The sequence below is a fragment of the Marmota monax genome, unplaced genomic scaffold (assembly GCF_021218885.2).
Source record: "Marmota monax isolate L192 unplaced genomic scaffold, Marmota_monax_Labrador192_F-V1.1 WCK01_AAM20220418_F8-fsc00024, whole genome shotgun sequence".
Taxonomy (NCBI): Eukaryota; Metazoa; Chordata; class Mammalia; order Rodentia; family Sciuridae; genus Marmota; species Marmota monax.
In genome coordinates this window covers 20,688,906-20,712,333 of record NW_026695224.1, presented here as the reverse complement: position 1 = coordinate 20,712,333, position 23,428 = coordinate 20,688,906, and the positions used below count along the sequence as shown (strand labels likewise).

The following is a 23,428-nucleotide window of genomic DNA, read 5'->3' as shown; positions in this document are numbered from 1 at the left end:
AAAAGTAAAAAGGGTTGGGGATTGTAGCTCAATGGTAAATCACCCCTGGGCTTAATCTCCAGTACAAATAAAAGATTGTGGTGGTGGGGGGGTCCTATTCCCCAAGAATCCAGTGGCTTGAATGGATACAACTTGGCTGCCCACCTTAATGCATTGTTTTGTACAGTCCTCAGTGTTAGTGACTCCCACAGCAGACTAAGTAAAACCAGCCTCAGCCTCCAAGGGCCACTAGACTATCAGGCTAGCCCTGAAAAAACTAACTGAGCAAATGATTACATGAAATAGCATAAGAAAAGGAAATAGTCTTTGTTGGACTGTTCCCTTACTGGGTTCTTTAGTCATCTCACTCCCAGTTCTTCCTCATTTTATCCTGAGCTAATGAATTTAATGCCTTATTATTCTCCCCTTCAGGCAGGAACCATCTGTGCCAGTTCTAGCCAATAACATTTTGGGCAAATTCCTTTCTTGAATATGGTGGACCAGAAGAAACATTTTTGTCATCTGTGCTGCCTCTCTTACTTCTTCCTGACTGAACGATGGACTTGAGGCCTGGCAGTGAGGAAGCCATCCTGTGATCACAAGGCATCAACCAGGAGAGCAAGCACTTCTGCATACTAAGAGCATGCAACAGAAGAGTGGGACAGCATACCCCAGCCTTCTGTTTACACAAGGTAAATCCACTCCTATCTGTTTAAGCTTCTCAATCTATAAACAGAATGAATTTCTGACACATACAATATGGATTTTATTTTTCTGGCTGTAAGTAGACTACGATGCACATTTAACATTATGTCCCAACCAGTGGTGAGATACAGGGGATCCCATCAATGAAAACAAACTCAACTTACTTTGCATCCTTTAATTTCATTTCTAGATCTACTAAATCCTTTCAAGCAATTCTTGGTTTTGTCCTATAGACTTTACCAAATTCCCTAAGACTAATTAAAAGTGCTGTCAATTCTAAAGTTCACAGAAGATACAAAAACAAGAGGGCTCAGGGATTAGGCAGGCTAAAAGCATGATAAAGGGATGAAGCTAAAGATCCTTTGTCTAATTTTTATTATTTTGTTTTCCTCTCTTTACTCTGGAGTTTAGAGGTATGTTGTGCTTTGATATTCAACTTTGCTTACTTACTTCATCAATAAAATTTCCAATTTCATCAGGATTGGCAGGGCGGGGACGGTACTGGGGCACACTCAGGAGGGTTGGTGCTACATCATTACGAGTCACTTCTGGCCGAGCATCCAGGCCTCTGTGCAACTGGCTCAAGTCAAAGTCCTTGGAGAAAAAGATAAAGGTATGACAAAAAGAAACAGCCACATACATAAAGCCATGTTCGTGTTATGCCTTAACTACCAACTGTATGATACCTACCAGCATATGCCCAATTTAATATAAAATGACAGTTTTCAAATTAAGAGTCTCCCAACTAGCACTGAAAGAAAACAGCTTGAACGAGTAACAATTGAGATGAATATAAACTGTTAAATCTTACTTGCTTTCCATAGAATAAAATGATTAGATTATTATTCAGCAAACATTTATTCCCTCCCCACCAGAGCCTTTATGAGAACAGTACACGTCCATTTATGTTGGCCTTTGTCACGTGACTTGTTTTCAGCAAGGTGACAACAGGCAAAAGCTTGAAAGGCACTAGCCTGCTTGTACAAAGGAGGAACAGACCTGGACACAACTTGAGGCTTTGAGTCATTCATCTAAAAATCTGCCAAGGTCAGTGAGCTGCAGCCAACCTTCAGATTCTTGTGAATTCCACTCAGATTAGCAACTGCCCCAGCTAACCCACAAATGCCTGAGAAAGGTATGCTTATTGATGTGTGCCACCGAAATCCTGGGGTTGTGTACTATATAGTGGGGCTGTGATAACTGTTCACTGAAACAGTGTACCCTCCGATTAGACTTAAAAACGCCTTGAAATCTGGAACATTGAGTAAGACAAAGACAAGTCCATTTGCAAACTCAGGCAAAAACAGAGAGGGCCTCAAGAATTAATATCTCAGGCTGGGGATGTAGCTCACTGATAGAGCACTTGCCTCACATATGCAAGGAATGGGGCTCGATCCCCAATCCCACACTCAGATACACAGTCGAGGTGTGGTGGCACATACCTCTAATTCCAGTGACTTGGGAGGCCAAGCCAGGAAGATTGCAAGTTAGAGGCCAGCCTCCACAATTTAGCAATTTAGTTGAGGCCCTATCTCAAAATTTTAAAAAATCAAAAAAGGTATAGCTCAGGACTAACACTATCGAGTTCAAGCCCCAGTACTGTGGAGGAAAAAAAAAGACTTAACTTCTAAAAAAGCAAACAGTTTGGCCTAACTAAAAACTCAAGAGAAACCAAATATTAAAATAGGTTGCTATTCACCCACAATAAAAAATTAAAAAAAAAAAAAAAAAAAATAGGTTGCTATTCTACAATAATTTCTACAAATTATCTCCAAAGACAACTTAATTGAAGTTCATGTCCCGACAATACAAAGAGTGTAGGCTCTGAAGCCAGACTAGGTGTATGACCTTGGGCAAGCCATACAACTGCTCTCTACCTCAGTTCTCTCATCTGGGTACAGTACAGTAAGCAATGAATAAATGTTAGTTATGCTGGTAAGGATGATAATGATGATACCTAATGACAATGTCCATTTTAGGGGGTTTTTCCTTAAGAATAATACACAGAATGGCACAGCTATTTCAATGTCTGCCTTCTCCTTATCAGATAGAGCTTTTATGTTTCAAAAACCCACCTGGTCTTCTTCTCCACCTCCTTCTTCATCATAGTAATAAACGTTGTCCCGGGTGTCATCTTCTGGTGGCAGTAAGGGCTCTTTGACCACCCCTCTCCTCCGAACAAACAGCAGAAGCAGCAGAAGCAGGACTGGAGGGGGAGAGGGAGAGAGTGATGCAAGCTACGGGCAAGGAAAGCCAGAAGCTGCCATCACAGAGTACCCACAACTTACATTCCAGACCAGAGGCAGGCAGACAGCAGCCACTGGCCACCTTTAACACATATGCAGTCAACCCACATGAATGACACTCATGTACTTGAATTTAATAAATGTGATACAACATAGCTGACTATGATGCTTGAATTACAGTGTGTTCTTTAAGTTTCAGATGGATCTTAAAACCAATCAAAGTCATTTCCCCCAGATTCTGGGGCAAAGTGTTCCAGGAAGAGGAAATGGTAGGGGCAAATACCCTGAGGCAGGTGTGTACTTGGTGTGATTGAGGAAGGGGGAAGAGGCTAATGTGGCTGAAGTGGAAAAGAGACTAGGGATGGGAGGGACCACTACAAGGCTATGGCTTTGATTCTGAGTGAGTTGGAGCCATTCAAGGTTTGTGAGCAGGGCTTCTGGGACAGTCTAAATGTAATTGATGCATGCCTGTGATTGTTAATCTGTTACAGCAACAGATGAGATTAGCAACTGCTACAGACTACAGAATCACCTGACATGTTCTTAATCTTAAAACAAAGATTTTGAATGAAGGGAGGAAACGGGGACAGCACAGGAAAGACAGTGGAATGAATCTATTTTAACTTTCCTACATACAAATATAAATATACCACAGTGAATCTCTTCATCATGTACAACCACAAGATTAGGATCCCAATTAGAACAAGATGTACTCCATGTTTGTATAAATTCCAAAATATATTCTACTGTCATGTATAACTAAAAAGAACATCAAGAATGGGGAGGGAAAAGGATTCTGTGTTTTCATTATTTATTTTTGCTTTAATTATTTTTTGTTTTCGTGTGTGTTATAGGTACAAGTGCCCAAGCACTTATACACTGTATTTTGGAGAAGCATTGTCTCATTGAAACAGGAGGTTTCCATAAACTTGGGAAAGATTCCTTACATGCACTCTGCCTATTGCTTCTGAGCCAGGATAGCAGAGGTCTTATCCAGATAAATAATGTAATTCTCTAGTTCAGGATTCATGGATGAAAATACTGAGTATTCGCTAATTGCGCCATGGGATGTGGCATGAATGAGACACTGCAGGCTGCAAACAGTTCCTAACCATGCAGAATCTTATGGTTGGTTTCCCAAAGGATGCTTTATTTTATTTTTTTCCATTTACTTGTAGATCTGTTTATTTTTTGTCTTCACCTAGAATATCCATGGATAAATGTTTTGTTTTGTTCACTGATAACCTCCAGCATTCAGAACAGTGCCCAGCACTCTTATATATCCTGGGAAACCTGGTTATTGATATTAGTATGCATGGTTCTGGCATAATGATTTTTTGTTGTTGTTCTTTATAGATAGACATGACAGTAGAGTGCATTTTGATATCATACATACATGGAGCATAACTTATTCTAATTAGAATCTCATTCTTGTGGTTGTTCATGACACGGAGTTTCACTGGTGGTATATTCATATATGAACATAAGAAAGTTATGTCCAATTCATTCTACTGTCTTTCTCAAGGGATGTTTTCGGTTATACCAAAAACCCAGTGCCCCCAGTGTCTGACAAAGCCTGGTGCCGAATAAGCGGTTAAATATTGGTGAAATGCAAGAAAAGCTTCATGTGTTTGTGTCCCACCTGTATTCACTGAGGCTTGGAAAGCACTGAGAGAGGAAAAGAAAAAAAGACAGATGAACTCTGAGTCCCCCTTTGACTTCATGAATGGTATGTCTTCCACTCCTGGACACTTACCTCTGAAATGTTCAGTAAAAGACAAACTTCTACTTTATTTAAAACACTCTACTTGAGAGTCTCTTTCATCTTCTAACTAGCACCTTAATTAAAAGTTCTTTCCAGGAAATAAACCTCCCCCACTTGAGGAGCCAAAGGCTTAAACACATTGCCAGCTGCACTTACTTAGGAAAGCAAGGATACCGCCAAGAATCCCTAGAATGGCAGGAACTTCCAGTGTCGCTTCTGCAAATTTTGGCTTTATACAGTTGTTGACAGTTCCCTCACAGTCACATACATGGACGTCCAAGGTGGTCACCTGGTCTTTGTTCTGATTATCCATGAGCTTGAGATTGATTTTGTATTCACCCAACTCTAAGGGTTTCTTTGGCTTCAAAATGAGAGACTCTTGGGCTGAGAAAAGCAAAACAAATTAATGGGACCAGGAGAAGAAAAATAAAGATAGATAAATAAAGACTGGGAGGGAACTAAAGATGCTCCAAAGCTGAATGAAGAAAGTGGAGCTGCTTGGGGTTTTGGTTACAAGGCAGTATGTCACAAGGCAAAATGTGAGGAAATGAAGGAGACCTTTGGGACGATGCCATAGGTGTAGAAGGCACAAGGAGCAAATAACAAAGGAAAGGGCTGGCAAGTAGAGTGGGAAGGGAAATTGAGCAGCAGGCAGGGAAAAGGAAAGGAGAAACACAGCAGGGAGAAGCAGGGTGGAGAAATCAAGTTCAAGTTCCCACCTGGATCACTGTACTCAATGGTCCAATTCACACTTGCCCCATGTGTCAGTTCTGCTGTGAAGGGTGAAGTGTTGGGGGGAAGATCTGGGTCTATGATGTTTATGATTTGAGGCTGTGGATTCTTCTGGCAGAAGTAGACATTTCGAGATTCTGGTATGGGAGCATTATCATTTATGTCGGAGAGGATCAAGAGAAGGGTTCCTGTTCCAGTGGCAATCGGAGAACCTAAAAGAAAACACAGAGGAAACGCCCCCACTCAGGAATGTTAATGAAGCCTGGAACAGTGGTGCATGCCTATAATTCCAGCAACTCAGGAGGCTAAAGCAAGAGGATTGCAAGTTTGAGGCCAGCCTCAGCAGTTTAGCAAAGCTGTAAGCAACTTAGCCAAACCTTGTCTCAAAATTGAAAATATAAAGGGCTGTGGATGTGGATCAGTGGTTGAGTGCCCCTGGGTTCAATCTCTTGACACCAAAAATAAATAAATAAACTTTACAAAAAACCCTTTTTAATTAGCTAGTAGATTTTCTGGGATAAACTTCATTCTCCTTTTAGACTGTATGTTAAAAGCAAGGCAAAGGCTGGGGATGGAGCTTAGTGGTAAAGTGCTTGCCTAGCAAATGTGAAGCCCTGGGTCCCACATTCAGCACTGAGGGGAAAGACAATTCGTGCAATTAAAGCAACACTTAACTGCGTTTATGTGTAATGGGACAAAATTCATTTTACTGTCATGTATAACTAATTAGAAGAAGAACAACAACAAAAAGCAACACTTACAGGAACCACTCAGAACCATCACCCCTTGGCTATGATTATTTAGGTCAGGGTCAGCAAGCTAAACTAAGGTCTTCTGGCCAAATTAGGAACACAGTTATGCTTATCCCTTTATGGATTTTCTATGGCCAGCTACAGGCTCCAATGGCAATAGAGAGTGGACAGTTTTGTAAAGCCTAAATTTTTTACTCCCTGGTCCTTTACAGAATAAGTCTGCCCACCTTTGGTTCTGGTACAATTTACCTTAACTTACTTCCAGGCCAGGCTGGGGAATCCCCAAGGAGCCAGAGCGTGCTGCAGGCTGAAGCAATGGGCAGCTCTTTGCCCTGCAAATGGAGCCTCATGATGACCTCACTTGCCTGGCCCTCTCTCTCCTTTCCACATGATCAAACCTAGATTACTACCTTAACAGGTTAGCAGGTAACAGAGTGGGAAGAAAATTAACCATGAGAAGTTTGTAGATCTCTTAACAAGTAATTCTGCCTTGAAACATCTGTCTGAGGAGCATGCCTGTAAACAGAGGCATGTACAAGGATGTCCACTCACTAATCATGGAAATAATAATTGTAAACACCTATGTCCTTTGATATGTGAATGATCAAATTATACTACATACAGATAACTCTTTCTCTCTTTTTTTGGTGGTAATGGAGACCGAACCCATGGCTTCATGCATCCTAGGCAAGTCTGAGCTATACTCCCAGACCCAGATAACATCATTCTTAAAAAGAGATATATCTAGCATACGCCACCGGCAGATCTCTCTGTCTTTTTGCAGGGTGGGGCAGGGGGGATGTTGTGGCAAGGGGAGATTAAACCCAGGGGCACTTAACCATGGAGCCACATCCCCATCCCTTTTCATTTTGAGACAGGGCCTTGCTTTGTCACTAAGTTGCTGAGGCTGGCTTTGAACTTATGATCCTCCTGCCTCAGTCTCTAGAGTTGCCTGGTTTACAGGCATACGCCACCAGGCCTGGCAAATCTTTGTCCGAAAGACATAAATATTTGTTTGTTTGCTTGTGCTAGAGTTTGAACCCTGGGCCTCATACATGCTACACTAGTGCTCTATTGCTCAGCTATATACCAGGTCCCCCAATTTAAATTTTAAACAGTATAGGTAATGCTTTTATAACAAAACAAAATTTAAAAAGCCTTAAACCGATATATCAGTGTATTTAAATATACAGAAATAATCTAGGTGCACTCACACCTAATTGATGATAAAAATACCAGTCCTGCCAGGTGTGGTGGCACACGCCTATAATCCTAGCAGCTGGGGAGGCTGAGGCAGAAAAATTGCAAGTTCAAAGCCAGACCCAGCAAAAGTGAGGCACTAAGCAACTCAGTGAGACTCTGTCTCTAAATAAAGTACAAAATAGGGCTGGAGATGTGGCTCAGTGGTCCAGTGTCCCTGAGTTTAATCCCAGTACCAAAACGAACAAACTTATTAACTTATTTAATCTGGATGGAATGTTATCATTTTGCTACATGAAGGAATTGACAGACATAAAATTAAGTAGTAAATGCAATGTCACACAGGTACTAAAGTCACAGACCTGGGACACAAACCCAGGCCCCCATGGGGAAAGGAGTGGACAGTAGGAATAGAGAGGGACAGGTGAAAAGGAACTTCTATTTGACTCATTTGTATTTTTGATACAGATAATGATAATTCTTGTCTAAAATTAAAAAGAATGAACTCATTTCCAAAAGAAGGACAGGGGACAAAGGAGGCAAAGGGGCCAGAAGGGTGGGGCCGGTATCCTACCATTGTCCGTGGCAATGATGAGGGCCGTGTACGTGCTATTCTTCACATGCTCAAAGTCCTCTCTGTCCAGTTCAGCCCGAGTCAAAATGGCACCAGTCTCCGGATTAATCTCCAGCCAGTTGGCAGTGTCCCTCCAAATGCGATATCTGAAAAGGTGCAGGCCCTGGCTTAGCATGGGAACATCAAAAAGCACCGAGCTAGAGAAGACTAAGGTATCTCCCGATTTATATCATTATTTCCAATATTTTTTTTTTAAGAACTATCAACTCTACAACCTTTTTGTGAAGTGTTGGGCCTTGACATGCTAGACAAGCACTCTACCACTGAGCTACATCCCTAACCATTGATTTACCCGTTGTTAACATTTTGCAACATTTACTTTCTCAAACTATATATTCTCACACACACACATAATTTCTTATTTTGCTAAGTCATTTGAGAATGAGTTGATGATACCATGTTCCTTTACTTACTTATACTACAGTGTATTTCCTAAGAACAGAAACATATGTGTGTGTATATATATGTATATATTTACATATATACATATATATTTATGAATAAATATATAAGTTTGTAAAATATGTAAATTTGTATAATCTCAACCACAAATTGATTTTCTTTTTTCTTTCCCTCTTTCTTGTGTGGTACTAGGAATTGAACAGTTTATTTTGGAGACAGGGTCCTACTACATTGCCCACACTGGCTTTGACTTGTGATTCCCCTGTCTTAGCCTCCTAAATAGCTGGGATTATAGGTGTATGCCACCACACAAGGCTCACATATTGATTTTCAATTCAGGAAACAAAACTCTTTTTTTTTTTTTTTTTAATTTTTTTAATTGTAGATGGACACAACTCCTTTATTTTATTTATTTATTTTTATGTGGTGCTTAAGATCGAACCCAGTGCCTCACACATTCCAGACGAATGCACTACCACTGAGCCACAACCCCAGCCCAGGAAACAAAACTCTTATGACAGAACATTATTATTATTATTACATGTTCAAATTGTCTAATATTCCCCCAAATGTCTTTTATAGTGATCTTGCGCCTTTTTGGATTTAATCTGTTCTCAGTATCCCAAAGTCTTCTCTGTCCAGCCCCATCCTCACAGAAATGGAGCCAGTATCCAGATTAATCTCCAGCGATTTAATGGCTCATCAATGGCATGTAGCTGACATGTCTCTAGTTTCCGTTAATCTGGATGCACACCTTGCCCTTTCATTCTTATACCTGACATTTTTTAAATGTGTGGGCCAGTTGTTTTGTAGGATGTGCCTCAATTTCAGATTGTCTAATTATTCCCTTTTGGAGGGTACAGAGGGGATGAAAACCCTGTAGAGGTGAGGTTGTGTCCTTCTTGGTGCATCACCTTAGAAGGCTCTTGATGTCCATCTGTTCTTTTATTGGTAATGTCAACTTTGATCACTTGGATAAGGAAAAGTCACTGGATTTCTTCACAAGAAACGTATCTTTTTCTCTTTGTAGTTAATCTATAATCTAGCAGAAGGTCATTTGGAAATATCCTGTTTACCCACTTTTATGCAATGAACTTAACATCTATAAGTAATTCTTACCCAAAGCAATGCTTATTATGACCTTATATCATCATCATCATCATCATCTCACCACCACCACCATCACCATCACTTTTGGTAGTAGGAATTGAACCCAATGGATATACCTCAAAGTGGTAAAGCACCCTTTTATTTTTTATTTTGATATAGGGTCTCACCAAGTTGCTCAAGGCCTCCTTAAGTTGCTGAGGCTGGCCTCAAACTTATAGTCCACCTGCCTCAACCTCCCAAATCGCTGAGATTACACTCCAGACTCAAAATCCTACATTATTTTATTTTGTTTTTCATATTCTTTCACACTGTGATTAAAAATACTTTTTATCAGGCCTTCCATTTTATTCAACCTAGAAGTATCCCCTAGATTATGATTAGTACACTCACTATATGTACAAAATTAATGTATTTCAAAGCAAAGTGTTGTAGGTGCCCTCAAATTCAAAACAAGAAATGGTAAGCTACTAATAACACAATATCACATGCATAATTTTAAATCATATTCCTATAGGCAAGGTCAGTGACTCTGGGTACTCAGGAGGCTGAGGCAGGAGGACCACTTGAGCCCATGTCCAGGACATTCCAGGCAACACAGGGAGACCATGCCTTAAAACAAAACAGCCAGATACATTGTAATCTCAACTACTCAGGAGGCTGAGACAAGAGGACAGATTGGGAAATCTTATCTCAGAGAAAGACTGGGAAAATAGCTCTGTGGTAGCGCACTTGTCTACCTCAAAATCCTGGATTCAATACCCGGTGCCACCAATAAAACAAAGCAAATCAAAGCTGCTGGGCCTGGTGGCACACACCTTTAGTCCCAGCAACTCGAGCGGTTGAGGTAGCAGGATCACCAGCCTCAGACTCTGACTCAGAATAAAAAATTAAAAGACTGAGGATGTAGTTCAGTAGTAAAGCACTCCTGGGCTAAATCACCAGTCCCAAACCAAACCAAACAAGAAAACAAAATCACATTCCTACTACATTATCATAAGAACTCAAAGCTGGGATGCACGCCTGTAATCCTAGCAACTTGAGAGGCTGAGGCAGGAGGATCACAAATTCACAGCAGTTTAGTGTGACCCTGTCTCAAAACAAAGCAAAACAGAAAAATAGACGGGAAGGACATTAAACCTAGAATGGCCAACTATGGAAGGAAGGGAAATGATGTGGGGCACAGGAATAAAAAAAAAAAAAACAGAACAAGAGAAGGGTGTTGCACAGTCCAACCATGCCAGGAGTGAAATAGTCATGTGCCACATAATGAGGATCAGTCATCCAAACACTGCATTCACGATCACCTAGTGACAATGTGGCTAATTTAATTTGTATAACAATCGTGTTCACACAATGATGAACAAGCCAAAGAGGAATTTCTTGGAACATATTCCTATCATTAAGTGAAGCATAACTATATGTGTGTTTACCTAAAAAAATATATAAATAAATAAATATATATATAATCATACACACACACACACACACACACACACACACACACCAATACCCACTTGTCACAAGACCATTGAGAAACCCACACACTCACGTAATCTTCTGTTGCATGAAGGTGTCTGGCTCCCGGGCCGTGTAGGACGTGATTTCCAGGCCCACACCAAAGTCTTCAGGCACCTCCACTCTCTTTTCAGGAGGCACAAAGATGGGGGCTTCGTTCACATCCACCACATCCACAGTGACTGTGGCTGTGGAGGTTTGGAGAGTCACCTCAAAGGGGGCCACATTTGTCACTGTCACATATAGAATGTACTGCTGCTTGGCCTCAAAATCCAAACCCTAGAGAACAGGAAGAAAAAAAAAAAAAGATTAAAAATAAAATACAAGGGCCTGGTGTGGTGGTGCATGCCTGTAACCCTGGTAACTTGGGAGGCTAAGACAGGAAGATTGTAAGTTCAAAGCCAACCTCAGCAACTTAGAGGAGACCTGTCTCAAAATGAAAAATAAAAAGGGCTGGGGATATGGCTCTACAGTTAAGCGTCCCTTGGTACCACGAAATACATAAATAATGAAGAAAATACAAGGACTACAGCTATAGCTTAGAGGCACAATGTGCTGGGTTCAACCCCTACTACCACTCAAAAAATAAAAAAATGTCAAGAAACATTTGATGTTGGTAAAACTAAACAAAAATTAAATCCTTAACCATTGCTCTTGGTTGGATACACCAGCAGTTAAACATGGCAGTTCACTTGCTAAAGAGGATGTTCAAAGCTCAGGGGCTATTCCAGGCATCTGCCTTTTCTCAACTTCAACAAGCAACTCAGCCAACTTCTTAGTTTCCAAGTTTCTAGAACATTTTTCACACACACAATAAAAGAGCCAACACCAGTAAATCACATTATTCTCTCTTATTTGCAAAACAGAAAAGGGATTAGGAGAGGCCAATGTTTCTGGGACCAAACATATTAAAGCAGATGGTACTCCTGGGCTCAGTGGCACACACCTGTAACCCCAGGGGCTGGGAAAACTGAGGCAGAAGGATTTTACATTTGAAGCTAGGCTAAGCAACTCAGTAAGACCCTATCTCGAAATAAAAACAAAAAGGGCTTAGGGTGTAGCTCAGTGGTAGAGTACTCCTGGGTTCAATCCACGGTGCACAAAAAGGTGGGGGGCAGCAAATGGTACTGCCTCTTCAATTTTAGGTTTTAATACCCCACAAGCCCTGTACAACTGACCCACCAGAACCTAGGCAATCTGCCCCACCCCTACCCCACCAATACTAATCTCTTCTGAGAAGAGAGCAGCTGGCTACTAGGTTACGCGGCTTACCAGGCACCATACAAACCTTAGCTGTCTTCAGAATGCCATCATTGGTCATTGGGTCTGTGATGACAACAAACTGTTGCTCATTATCATTTAATATGGTGTACACGGCCTCCCACGCCGGGGTGTTGGGGACGTCCGCATCAGTGACTTTGAGTGTAGTGATGACAGCATTAACTTCATTCTCAGGCACCTGACCCTCGTACTGCAGGGCAAAGGAAAAGATGGGTCATACTGACATGGAGAGTAGAACCAGGTCTCAGGCTAAAGGAATCCATTCTGAGCCTGAGCCTAAAGGAGATGGTGTAACAAAACCAGGTTGGGCAGCAGGCACAAATCTCAAAGGATGTCCTCACTCTAGGAGCAGGCCCTCATATCTGTGCACGGAGCAGTTAGTACTCATGGTACCCTCCTCCATGAGTACTTAAAAAGTAGCTTTCCTGGGCTGGGTTTGTGGCTCAGCGGTAGAGTGCTTGCTTAGTATGCATGAGGCACTGGGTTCGATTCTCGGCACCACATACAAATAAATAAAATAAAGGTCCATCAACAACTAAAAAATATTAAAAAAAAAAAAAAAAAAAGTAGCTTTCCAAGGCCCTCACTGCACAAGCCATTCAGCACATGTCCTGGGGCATAGTGGCTGACAGTGAGGGATCTTGGTCAGATGATCTTAATTCATTCACCTCCAGCCCCCCTCTGTTCTCTAACAGTCATGTCTGGTTATTAAAATCCTCTCCTTAAAACCCTTTAACAAGGGCTGGGAGAGTGTTTGCCTCCCATGTACAAGGCCCTGGGTTCAATCCCTAGCACCACAAAGAAAGAAAGAAAAAAACCCTTTAACAATGACCCCCTGTGCTCAGGATAATATTCAGAGTTCTTTTATTTGGCTCTCAGAATCTCCTTAATTGCATTTAACACTCTTGGCATCATTATTCCTATAAATTGCAAAACATCTTCCTGGCTAGACTATTAGCTCCATGAGACCAGACTTTTATGCTTTGTGACACAATGCCTAGTATATAAATTTAGAAAATATAAATATACAAAACCTGGTAAGATTTGCTACAAAGATACGTAATTCGAGGAAATGGATACAATAGGTGCTTTTACAACTTTATAATTCTTTGCTGATGGGCTCCAGGCCAAGGATGGAACAAAGATGCTCACAGTAGGTTTAGAATTAACATTTACTAGTTCGGGGAAGAGTTCTCAAGGTCTTGACCTTGAATAATGGACTTTTCTTTGGAAACCACCTAAGCAGTTGCAAGCTTACCGTGGTTGGGTGGAAGATGGGAGGGTTATCGTTGGTGTCAGTGACTGTGATGATGGCTTTTGCTGTGGTACTCAAGCCTTCACCTTGGAGATCAGCAGCTTGAACCACCAGAGTATACTTGGGAAAACTCTGCAGACAGATCACACATACACCTGAGTCAGGACCAGTAGCAATAGCCACAGGGGCCCAGCCAAGCCCATTGCACATACAGAACTACAATATTTTCTCAGCTTAAATACCAGTTCTCATGCATCTAGGCACAGAAAATTGGGCAATTGTTTAGATGCAAAGCTCAGACTATCACACTAACTAGCAACTGGCCACAGCAGAGTTTTGCAGTGGCATATAACTAATATACATTTGCTTTCAATTCCCACTGGATCCTCCTGAGCTCTGCCTGACCTCTCTGTCCAGCCCGGTGGTGACCACACTGATGACCCCTGTTTCCCGGTTGATGGTGAACATATTGCGGTGAGGCAACTCGGGTTCTTGGGAGAGGATGGTGTAAGCAATGGCAGCATTGTAAGTGTTCACATCGTCATCTGCATCCGTGGCTGAGACCTGCATCACGGAGGTTCCTGGAAGAATCAAGGGAGAGGAAGATTTAATTGGGCTGCACCCTGGGACCTGCTTAGTACTGCTCAGTTCAATCCTGGCCCAAGTGGTAAAGGAGGACCCTACAGATGGCACTTTGTTATAGTTCCCCTCTTCTCTAATTTCTAAAATTCTCACCAAATTGCTAGGGGAAAAAAGCAAGCACTACACCACATAAGCCGTGTTCAGGGACCTCAACATCCCCAGGACAAATTTTTGGGCGGGAGTGAGAAGATTTATTGGAAATAACTATAAACTTTTACTAAAACATCTTGCCATATCTCATACTGAGTTGAATGTCATGTAAAACAAAAATTCCAGAATTTTCTGCAGTTCACCTCTCAGTTCATTAGAGAATGGTCATTTGGCATCATTACCTTTAAGGTGGAGTAAAATACTTAAAACTGACTGACAAAGGACCAGTGTCCAAAATATCTAAGTAACTTAAGAATCAATAGCAAAAATACAACTGATCCAAGAAAACAAAACCAAAAAAAGGCAAAAAAAAAAAAAAAAAACTTCAATAGACAAGTCATAAAGAAGAAATAAATTAAAAATAGCTGGTAAGCATATGGCAAGATGCTTACTTAGCCCATTAGTCACCCCAGAAATGTAGGTTGTTGTTGTTTGGATTTTTATTTTTTTGCAGTGCTGGGGATTAAGTCCAGAGCCTCATGCATGCTAGGTACGTGCTCTACCACTGAGCCACCCTCTCAGCCCGAATGTACAATTTTAAATTGCACCAAGATGGCATCACATGCCCAACAGATTGGCAAAAACAAAACCATTTAACAATTTCTAGGAGTATAAACTGGTTTTAACGACCTTGAAAACCTACTTGACACCATTAAGTAAAGCTGAATACACATAATACACCATTATGAATGTGTACCCTAGAGATATTGTATTTGTACCAGGAGATATGTTAAGGATATTCTAAGAATGCTGTTCAGAATAGCAACAAACAAAAAGAGCCCCAATTTCTATCAACAGTGGAATAAGCTTTACATAATTAACCACAGAAGGGAATACTAAGCAGCAATGAAATGAATGATCTATCATGCCCACCAATGAAGATCTTACATGCATAATGAAAGAGGTCATAGAAATATATGTATAAACCAGGCCCGGTGGTGCATGCCTGTAATCCCAGTGGCTCAGGACTCTAAGGCAAGAAGTCAGTCTCAGCAACTTAATGAAGTCCTAAATAATCCTTCTGCTCAAAATAAAAAATAAAAAGGGCTGGGATGTGGCTCAATGGTTAAACATCCCTGGGTTTAATCCCCAAAATCAGGGGGGGAAAAAAAAAGAAAAACAAAGAAATTTATCTATAATGTGATTCCATGTATATAAAGCTTAAAAGTAGGCAAAAGTAGCAAATTATTATCTAGGGATAAATCTACACCTGGGTAAAAGATAAAGAAAATCAAGGGAGGGATATGTGCATGAGATTACTCCTTTCTGCCCATGGTCGCCTGCTGCAGCCATGTCTAAATCAGAGTCCCTAAAGAGCACTGGTTTCGATCCTCAGCACCACATAAAATTAACAGACAAAATAAAGGCATGCTGTCCATCTACAACTACAAAAAAGAAAAGAAAAAGCCCGAACAGCTGCAGAAGCTATTCATCGGAGGGCTGAGCTTTGAAATAACTGATGAGAGTCTGAGAAGTCATTTTGACCAATGGGGAACACTCATGGACTGTGTGGTAATGAGAGACACCAAGTGCTCCAGGGGCTTTGGGTTTGTCCTTATGCCACTGTGGAGGAAGTGGACGCAGCCAGGAATGCAAGACTACACAAGGTAGGTGCAAGAGTTGTGGAACCAAAGAGAGCTTCTCAAAAGAAGATTCTCAAAGACCAGGGAACCATTTAATCGTGAAAAAGATCTTTCTTGGTGGCATTAAAGAAGACACTGAGGGGCTGGGGTTCTGGCTCAGCGGTAGAGTGCTCATCTAACACGTGCAAAGCCCTGGGTTTGATCCTCAGCACCACATAAAAATAAAATAAGTGAAAAATAAAGGTATTAAAAAAAAAAAAAGGAACATCACCTATGAGATTACTTGGAACAGAACAGGAAAATTGAAGTTATTGAAATCATGACTGACAGAGGAAATGGAAAGAAAAGAGGCTTTGCTTTAATGACTTTTTTTCCCAAAATATTTATTTTTTAGTTGTAGTTGGATACAATACCTTTATTCTATTTGTTTTTTATGTGGTGCTGAGGATCAAACCCAGGGCCTCGCACATGCTAGGCAAGGCCAGCCCCTTGCTTTTCTAACTTTTAAGGACCCTGACTTTGTGTATAAGATTGTCATTCAGAAATACCATACTGTGGGCTGGACACAGTGGTGCACGCCTGTAATCCTAGTGGCTCAGGAGGCAGAGGGAGGAGGATCACAAGTTCAAAGCAAGCCTCAGCAATTTAGCGAGGTGCTAAGCAACTCAGTGAGACTCTGTCTCTAAATAAAATACAAAATAGGGCTGGGGATGTGGCTCAGTGGTCAAATGCCCCTGAGTTCAATCCCCAGTATCAAAAAGAAAGAAAGAAAAAATTGCCATACTGTGAATGGCCACAACTGTGAAGTGAGGAAAGCCCTGTCAAAGCAAGAGATGGCTAGTACTTCATCTAGCCAAAGAGGTTGGAGTGGTTTTGGAAACTTTGGTGGTGGTCATGGAGATGATTTTGGTGGAAATGACAATTTTGGTCATGGAAGGAAATTCAGTGGTTGTAGTGGCTTTGTAGGCAGCTGTGATGGTGGTAGATATGGTGGCAGCAGGGATGGCTACAATGGATTTGGTAAGGACGGAAGCAATTTTGGAGGTGGTGGAAGCTACAATGATTTGGGCAATTACAACAATCAGCCATCAAATTTTGGACCCATGAAGGGTAGAAACTTTGGATGCAGAAGCTCTGGACCTTATGGTGATGGAGGCCAATACTCTGGCAAACCACGAAACCCAGGTGGCTATGGTGGTTCCAGCAGCAGTAGTAACTATGGCAATGGCAGAAGGTTTAAATACTGCCACGGAACAAAGCTTCTCAGGAGAGGAGAGCCAGAGAAGTGACAGGGAAGCTATAAGTTACAATAGATTTGTGAACTCAGCCAAGCACAGTGGTGGCAGAGTTTGCCTGCTACAAAGGAGACATGGTTTAGACAATACTCATGTGTATGGGCAAAAAACCCTGAGGACTGTATTTGGGACTAATTGTATAATAGGTTATTTTAGTTTCTATTCTGTGGAAAGTGTAAAGCATTCAGGGCTGGGGATGTGGCTCAAGTGGTAGCGTGCTTGCCTGGCATGTGTGAGGCACTGGGTTCAATTCTCAGCACCACATAAAAGCAAAATAAAGATATTGTGTCCATCTAAAAAAACTAAAAAATAAATATTAAAAAAAAAGAAAGTGTAAAGCATTCCAATAAAGGATTTTAATGTAGATTTTTTTTTGTACCCATGCTATTGATTGCTAAATGTAATAGCCTGATCATACACTGAATAAATGTGTCTTTAAAAGCAAAAAAAACAAAAAGGGCTGAGGCTGTAGCTCAGTGACAGAAGATCTTGCCTTGCCCATGTGAGGCATTGGTTTTGATCCTCAGCACCATATAAAATTAACAGACAAAATAAAGGCATGCTATCCATCTACAACTACAAAAAAGAAAAAAGAAAAGAAAGAAAAGAAAATCAAGGGAATGATTACCACAAAAGACAAGGCTATATAATTATTAAATCAAATTTTAAAAAAATAAATATTAAAAATTTTCTCTCTCTCTCTCAAAAAAAAAAAAAAATTTAGGACTGGGGATATAGCTCAATTGATAGAGTACTTGCCTCCCATGCACCACCACAAAAAAAAAAAAAAAAAAAAAATGCTTTTTAAAAAGTCAGGACAATGGCTGGGCTCAGTGGCACATGACTATAATTCCAGTGACTCGGGAGGCTGAGGCAGGAGGATCACAAGTTCAAAGCCAGCTTCAGCAACTTATCAAGGCCCCAAGGAACTTAGTGAGACCCTGTTTCTAAATTTAAAAAATTTATAAATGGCTGGGGATGCCGCTCAGTGGTTAAGCATAATTGGATTCCATCCCTGGCACCAAAAGGAGGGGAAAAGTAAAGGCAATGGCTACCATAATGGAGGAGAGATAAGAATGTGATCCAGAAGGGTTTATGGGGTTTAGGGTGCTAGTGAGGATCTGTTTCATAATCAAGAAAGTTGTCTTAAACTGTTCTTATTGTATATGTTTCTGTGGGCAAATTGTTCTACACACACAGTGGCTTCTAAATAAAGTTGATCCATATAATGGGTCAGCTTCAGTAACCTGACCCCGAGCTCCAGCCCTAACACTTTGGGATCTAAAGTATCTCAGTGACTCTGGGTGTCTGACTCCTTGCCACGCATGTACCTGGAAGAGCTCCCTCCATGACAGACCCCTGGAAGACCTCCTGGATGAACTCAGGCCTGTTGTCATTCTGATCTGTCACTGTGATCACAATCTCCATGGGGTCCTCGACTGCATTCCCGTTTGAAGACACGGCATGAGAAAAGAGCTGCAAGAGACAAATGAGGGTTACTTGGGCCCCGATGAGGAAGACGAGGTGGAAATGGGGGCTGGCGAGAGTCGCATGGGCTCAGCCCAGCCTCCACTCTTCCCACTGTGAACCCCTAAAGAGGACTTTTCCCACGTGTGTTCTGCTGCTTCAATGAGACCACGACGAGTTAAGACACATGGGCTACAGAACACAACCACTAGGTCAGGCCTCCGTCTCCCACAGCAAGACTGGGGCACCAAGGCCAGAGGTAAAGGCAGAGGCCTAAAAACTTCTGACTTACTCCACTCAGGGTCAAGTTTGCTCTGCCCCCCTCAGTCTGGTGTTTCTCCCAGATTTTTCTGCATTTGGCATTCATACTAAATCTCCCTCTTCCCTAAGCTCTGATTTCTATCAAGTCCCAGAAATGATTTTTGCTTTCCAATATCAACACTATCTTCTTTCTTTAGGAACTTCCAGCCCCAAGAACAGGATGACATCCTGGGTCTAAACTCCCCCTCTTTTTCCTAATAAGGAAAAAAGATGAACTGCCCCAGGTTCACCTGCCATTTCACTTTATCAACAAGTCAAGGGATGTCAAAAGCTAAGCTCTCCACATGTCCAGATCATCAGATCTGGGGACCCCACATGAGTTGACTAAAGAATTTTGGAGAGATGTTACCCCCCTGGTCAACAAGCAAGAGGTACTTACGATGTACTTGGCAATTTTTTCTCTATCCAGAGGCTCCGTCACCTTCAGCTTTCCTGTTTCTCTTTCAATAATAAACACACCAACAGGGGGTGAGTCAGCTCCTTGGCCAGTGATACTGTAGAAAACCTTGGTCTCTTTGTCCCTGTTGGATTTGATCTGAAAACAAACAAACAAACAAAAAAATACAATTGGCAAGGAAAGATCCCAACTTCGGTCGGGTCTTTTCCCTTTCTCTTCATTGGCTCTACTCTGCCAAATTTCTTCCAAAGAAATAGAGAATTTTCTTCTTTACCTGAACCAGTTCTTTAGGAAATGGACCTTTTTCATTTTCTGGACAGCTGATGGGAGGGATAACCCAGTCTCTCTTCTGTCTTCTGAGACCACGGTGGGAGTCGGGAAATGTGAGCACTTCTACATGGGTTCCAGGGAGAGACTCCTAAGAGGAATGGAGATGAGGAACAAAATGAGAAAATTCAAGAGAGAGACTACAAACCTGACTTGTCCAACCTACTCGCTCACTGTCTTCAGCCTGGAGGGCACTGTTGGTTTTAACTTAATGACACATTCGCTTCTCGATTAGAAATTATATATCCATTCCAAAATGAGCAGTCAAAACAAAAATCAACGAACCCCTTTCCCACTGCTTCAATTTGGATGTTAAACGTCTTCCTAAAGTAAAGTTCCAGGTGGTTTGGTCCCTAGACTGATGCTATTGAAAGGTGGTGGAAACTTCGGGAGGTGGGGCCTATGATAAGTCTTCAGATCATTGGGGGTGTCCTCGAAGAGAATTATGGGAACCAGTCTCCTCTTCTTCCTCTCTGCTCAGGGAAGTGGTTTGCTCTGCCACTTACTCCCACCATAATGTGCTATCTTCACCAGAGGACCAAATTAAAAGGGCAACTTGGATTGGAACCTGCCAAAACCATGAGTCAAACTAGATATTTTCTGTTTATAAGTTTATCGCCTCAGGTATTTTCTTTCCATCCTCAGGGATAGAAAGCTGACTAATACAACCATATAATAAACACTATGTTCTATTTTGATCCTTCTTAGTGTCCATAATGCAAATAATCATTATGAATACATAACTATAGTTTGACATTTGAGATTATCATTTAAGTTATTTCAAGTCTATGTAATATATGTCATTTTTATAGAAACATTACAGTCTAGTGATTTAATATCAGAGTTTATTCAATAACTAAATATGCAAGTGTTTTCAATTTCCTTTCTTTTATGTTTTTCCCAGGGATATAGTTCCCCAAAGTTGATCTGCCAAAACAAGTTTGGGAAATTGCCACTAAGAATTACTTTGTGATGAATATAAATCTCTCAATCTCACTGTGCTATATCTATAAAGTTTCCATTTGCTCTAACAGAAGCTGTTAGGATAAGCACCAAAACACCCTTTGAGACTCATATTGAACAGTTTTCTTGTGCAATAAAGATAACTTTATGCACAATCAGGATAATAGGAGAATTGAAGGGGGGGTGGGAATATCTCCCAAATTGTTTTAAGTTTGCTATTGTTATTTATACTAGATTGAACTCAGGGGTGCTTTACCACTGAGCTATATCCCAGTTCTTTCTATTTTATTTTGATACAGGGGCTTACTAAGTTGCTGAGGCTAACCTCTAACTTGCAATCCTCCTGCCTCAACCTTCTGAGTTGCTGGGATTGCCCGGTATGTGCCGCCATGCCTAGATGTTGAAGTATTTTAAAATGACTAGTGAGTTTCCAATGGAAAATTCTACCTTCCTCCCTCCACAGAAGGGTGCTCACTCATATTCCCTCATCACTGTTTGCCAAGTTTGATTCAAGCCAGATTTCCTGGCTTTTTTTTTTAAGACTCAAGATGTAAAAGATAAATGAGACACACCCAGGTACAGTCCCCAGGGCACTTCCACAATCATGCATGCACAGGGCATACACCCCTCCTCTGTCCTGCCAATCCTTGCATTTTACTCCCACAGAGGCAGGCCAACCAGGGCCCAAAGCAGGCTCTGGTCTAGGCTGCTGGGCTTTGAATCCTCACTATGGCACCTCCTTGTTCAGGACAGATCAATTGACTTCTCTGTATCTGTCTCCTAATATCCAAAATGGGGGCGATATCAGTACCTACATCATAGGTCACTGGAAGGATTAAATGAAATAATGGTACATGTAAAGTACTTGAAATAGCACCTGACACATAGTAAATGCTCAATAAATGACTGGCTAAAAAAAACACTGAGTTGTGGCATTTTGGGAATCCAACAGAAATGATGCAAGATACTGACCATTGACAGCATGCCCTAGGCTTTAAAATGATCATTGCTTACAGCCAAGGAACTGAGGAATGAATGCAAACCCATTTGCCAGACAGAAAAGGAAGACAGAGATCATGCCTTGCTAACATCAGGATTGCAAAACGCTTTCAGATGATGATAATAAATAGTGAGGAACCCTGTGCTGGCTACACATAGGATTAACATTTTCAGGTGTGAAATTAAAGGGAAAAGTGCCTCTTCTTCATACTGAACATGCAGGCTACCAAATTGCAAAAACCCACTTGAATTAAATGAAAGAACTAGAAAGTTAGATCTATTGTAATATAAAATTAAAATGAAGTAAGAGGGGTTGGGGGTGTCATTTGGGGGTAGAGCACTTCCCCAGCATGCACAATGCTTCAGGGTCAATCCCCAGTACTGGGGACAGGAGTCAAGTAAGATTGCTGCCCCTTTTCTTAACACAGCATACACCCCTCCTCTGTCCTGCCAATCCTTGCATTTGTCTCCCACAGAGGCAGGCCAACCAGGGCCAAAAGCAGGCTCTGGGTCTAGGCTGCTGGGCTTTGAATCCTCACTATGGCACCTTCTTGTTCAGGACAGAGCACTTGACTTCTCTGTATCTGTCTCCTAATATCCAAAATGGGGGTGATATCAGTACCTACATCATAGGTCAATCCCCAGTACTGGATCCACAGGGGTCCCTTAAACCAGAGACAAAACAAAAGGAAAGTCAAGACAGTTATGACGGAGTTTGCTACTACTCCAATACCCATTCCCCTTTCTTATTAAACACAAAACCAAACCAAAAACTCTTTTTCTGTAGTATATATCTCAATTTGTACCCAGCAATGTACCCACAGAAAAAAACTACATCTCTGTAAAAAGTTACACTTGTACCCAGGTGTGGCCATGAGGCTAAGTTCTAGCTAATGTGATACATTAGAAGTACTGCTTCAGAATTCCACAAGGGTTGCTTAAAAGGCAGATAACTTTCAATGTTACACAAAATTACATATAAGAGGTTGTGAGGGGAAAGGGGGTGGGGAACAAGGGAGAGAATTGAACAACACCAGATGAGGTAGAGAGGGAAGATGGGAGGGGAGGGGAGGGGGGATAGTAGGGGATAGGAAAGGTAGCAGAATACAACAGTCACTAATATGCCATTTTGTAAAAATGTGAATGTGTAACCGATGTGATTCTGCAATTTGTATTTGGGGTAAAAATGGGAGTTCATAACCCACTTGAGTCAAATGTATGAAAGATGATATGTCATGAGCTTTGTAATGTTTTGAACAACCAATTAAAAAAAAAAGGCAGATAACTTAAAAAATAACGCACTTTCGTGCTTCTCTTTCTCTTTTCTTTCTTTCGAGAGGTCGGGGTGTGGTACGAGGGATTGAGACTGACCCTAGGGTCTTGTATATTTAGGCAAGTACTCTACTACTGAGCTTATACCTCTAGTTCCTTTCTTCTTCTTATCACATAGAATAAAGAATGCTGTCAGGTGTGGTGGTACATGACTTATAATCCTAGCTACTCAGGAGGCTGAGACAGGAGGCTGACTAGAGCTACAGCAGCCATTTTTGGTTCATGAGGTAACCGTGAGAATACAATCCATGTGCTGAGGGCAGCAAAGTGGAGAGGAGAGGAGAAACCTGGGTTCTTGATGACTGTTGAGTCCCTACACTAGGCACAGCTTACCTTTGGACTTATTTAACTTAAAAGAGTATTTGGGGAAAAAAAA

The 23,428-nt window shown here is 41.4% G+C and overlaps 1 protein-coding gene and 1 long non-coding RNA gene across 4 annotated transcripts in view; one reads left to right on the top strand and one right to left on the bottom strand.

The window, feature by feature from the left end:
* LOC124086259 (uncharacterized) overlaps positions 1–23,428 on the top strand; it is a 103,486-nt gene that overhangs the window by 9,239 nt on the left and 70,819 nt on the right. The window contains exon 2 of the long non-coding RNA XR_006849758.2: positions 412–671. This is a non-coding gene — a long non-coding RNA (uncharacterized LOC124086259). The remainder of the gene's footprint in view (positions 1–411; positions 672–23,428) is intronic.
* The window catches only part of Cdh1 (cadherin 1), a 76,278-nt gene that overhangs the window by 1,891 nt on the left and 50,959 nt on the right, over positions 1–23,428 (bottom strand). For all 3 annotated transcript variants that reach the window (XM_046434276.2, XM_046434278.2, XM_046434277.2), the window contains 12 exons: positions 19,706–19,849; positions 19,414–19,569; positions 18,578–18,722; positions 13,982–14,157; positions 13,580–13,708; positions 12,329–12,511; positions 11,075–11,319; positions 7,954–8,099; positions 5,415–5,639; positions 4,852–5,079; positions 2,760–2,890; positions 1,135–1,278 (listed from right to left, as the gene is read on the bottom strand). In XM_046434276.2, coding sequence (XP_046290232.1) covers positions 1,135–1,278; positions 2,760–2,890; positions 4,852–5,079; positions 5,415–5,639; positions 7,954–8,099; positions 11,075–11,319; positions 12,329–12,511; positions 13,580–13,708; positions 13,982–14,157; positions 18,578–18,722; positions 19,414–19,569; positions 19,706–19,849 — 2,052 coding nt within the window. The remainder of the gene's footprint in view (positions 1–1,134; positions 1,279–2,759; positions 2,891–4,851; positions 5,080–5,414; positions 5,640–7,953; positions 8,100–11,074; positions 11,320–12,328; positions 12,512–13,579; positions 13,709–13,981; positions 14,158–18,577; positions 18,723–19,413; positions 19,570–19,705; positions 19,850–23,428) is intronic.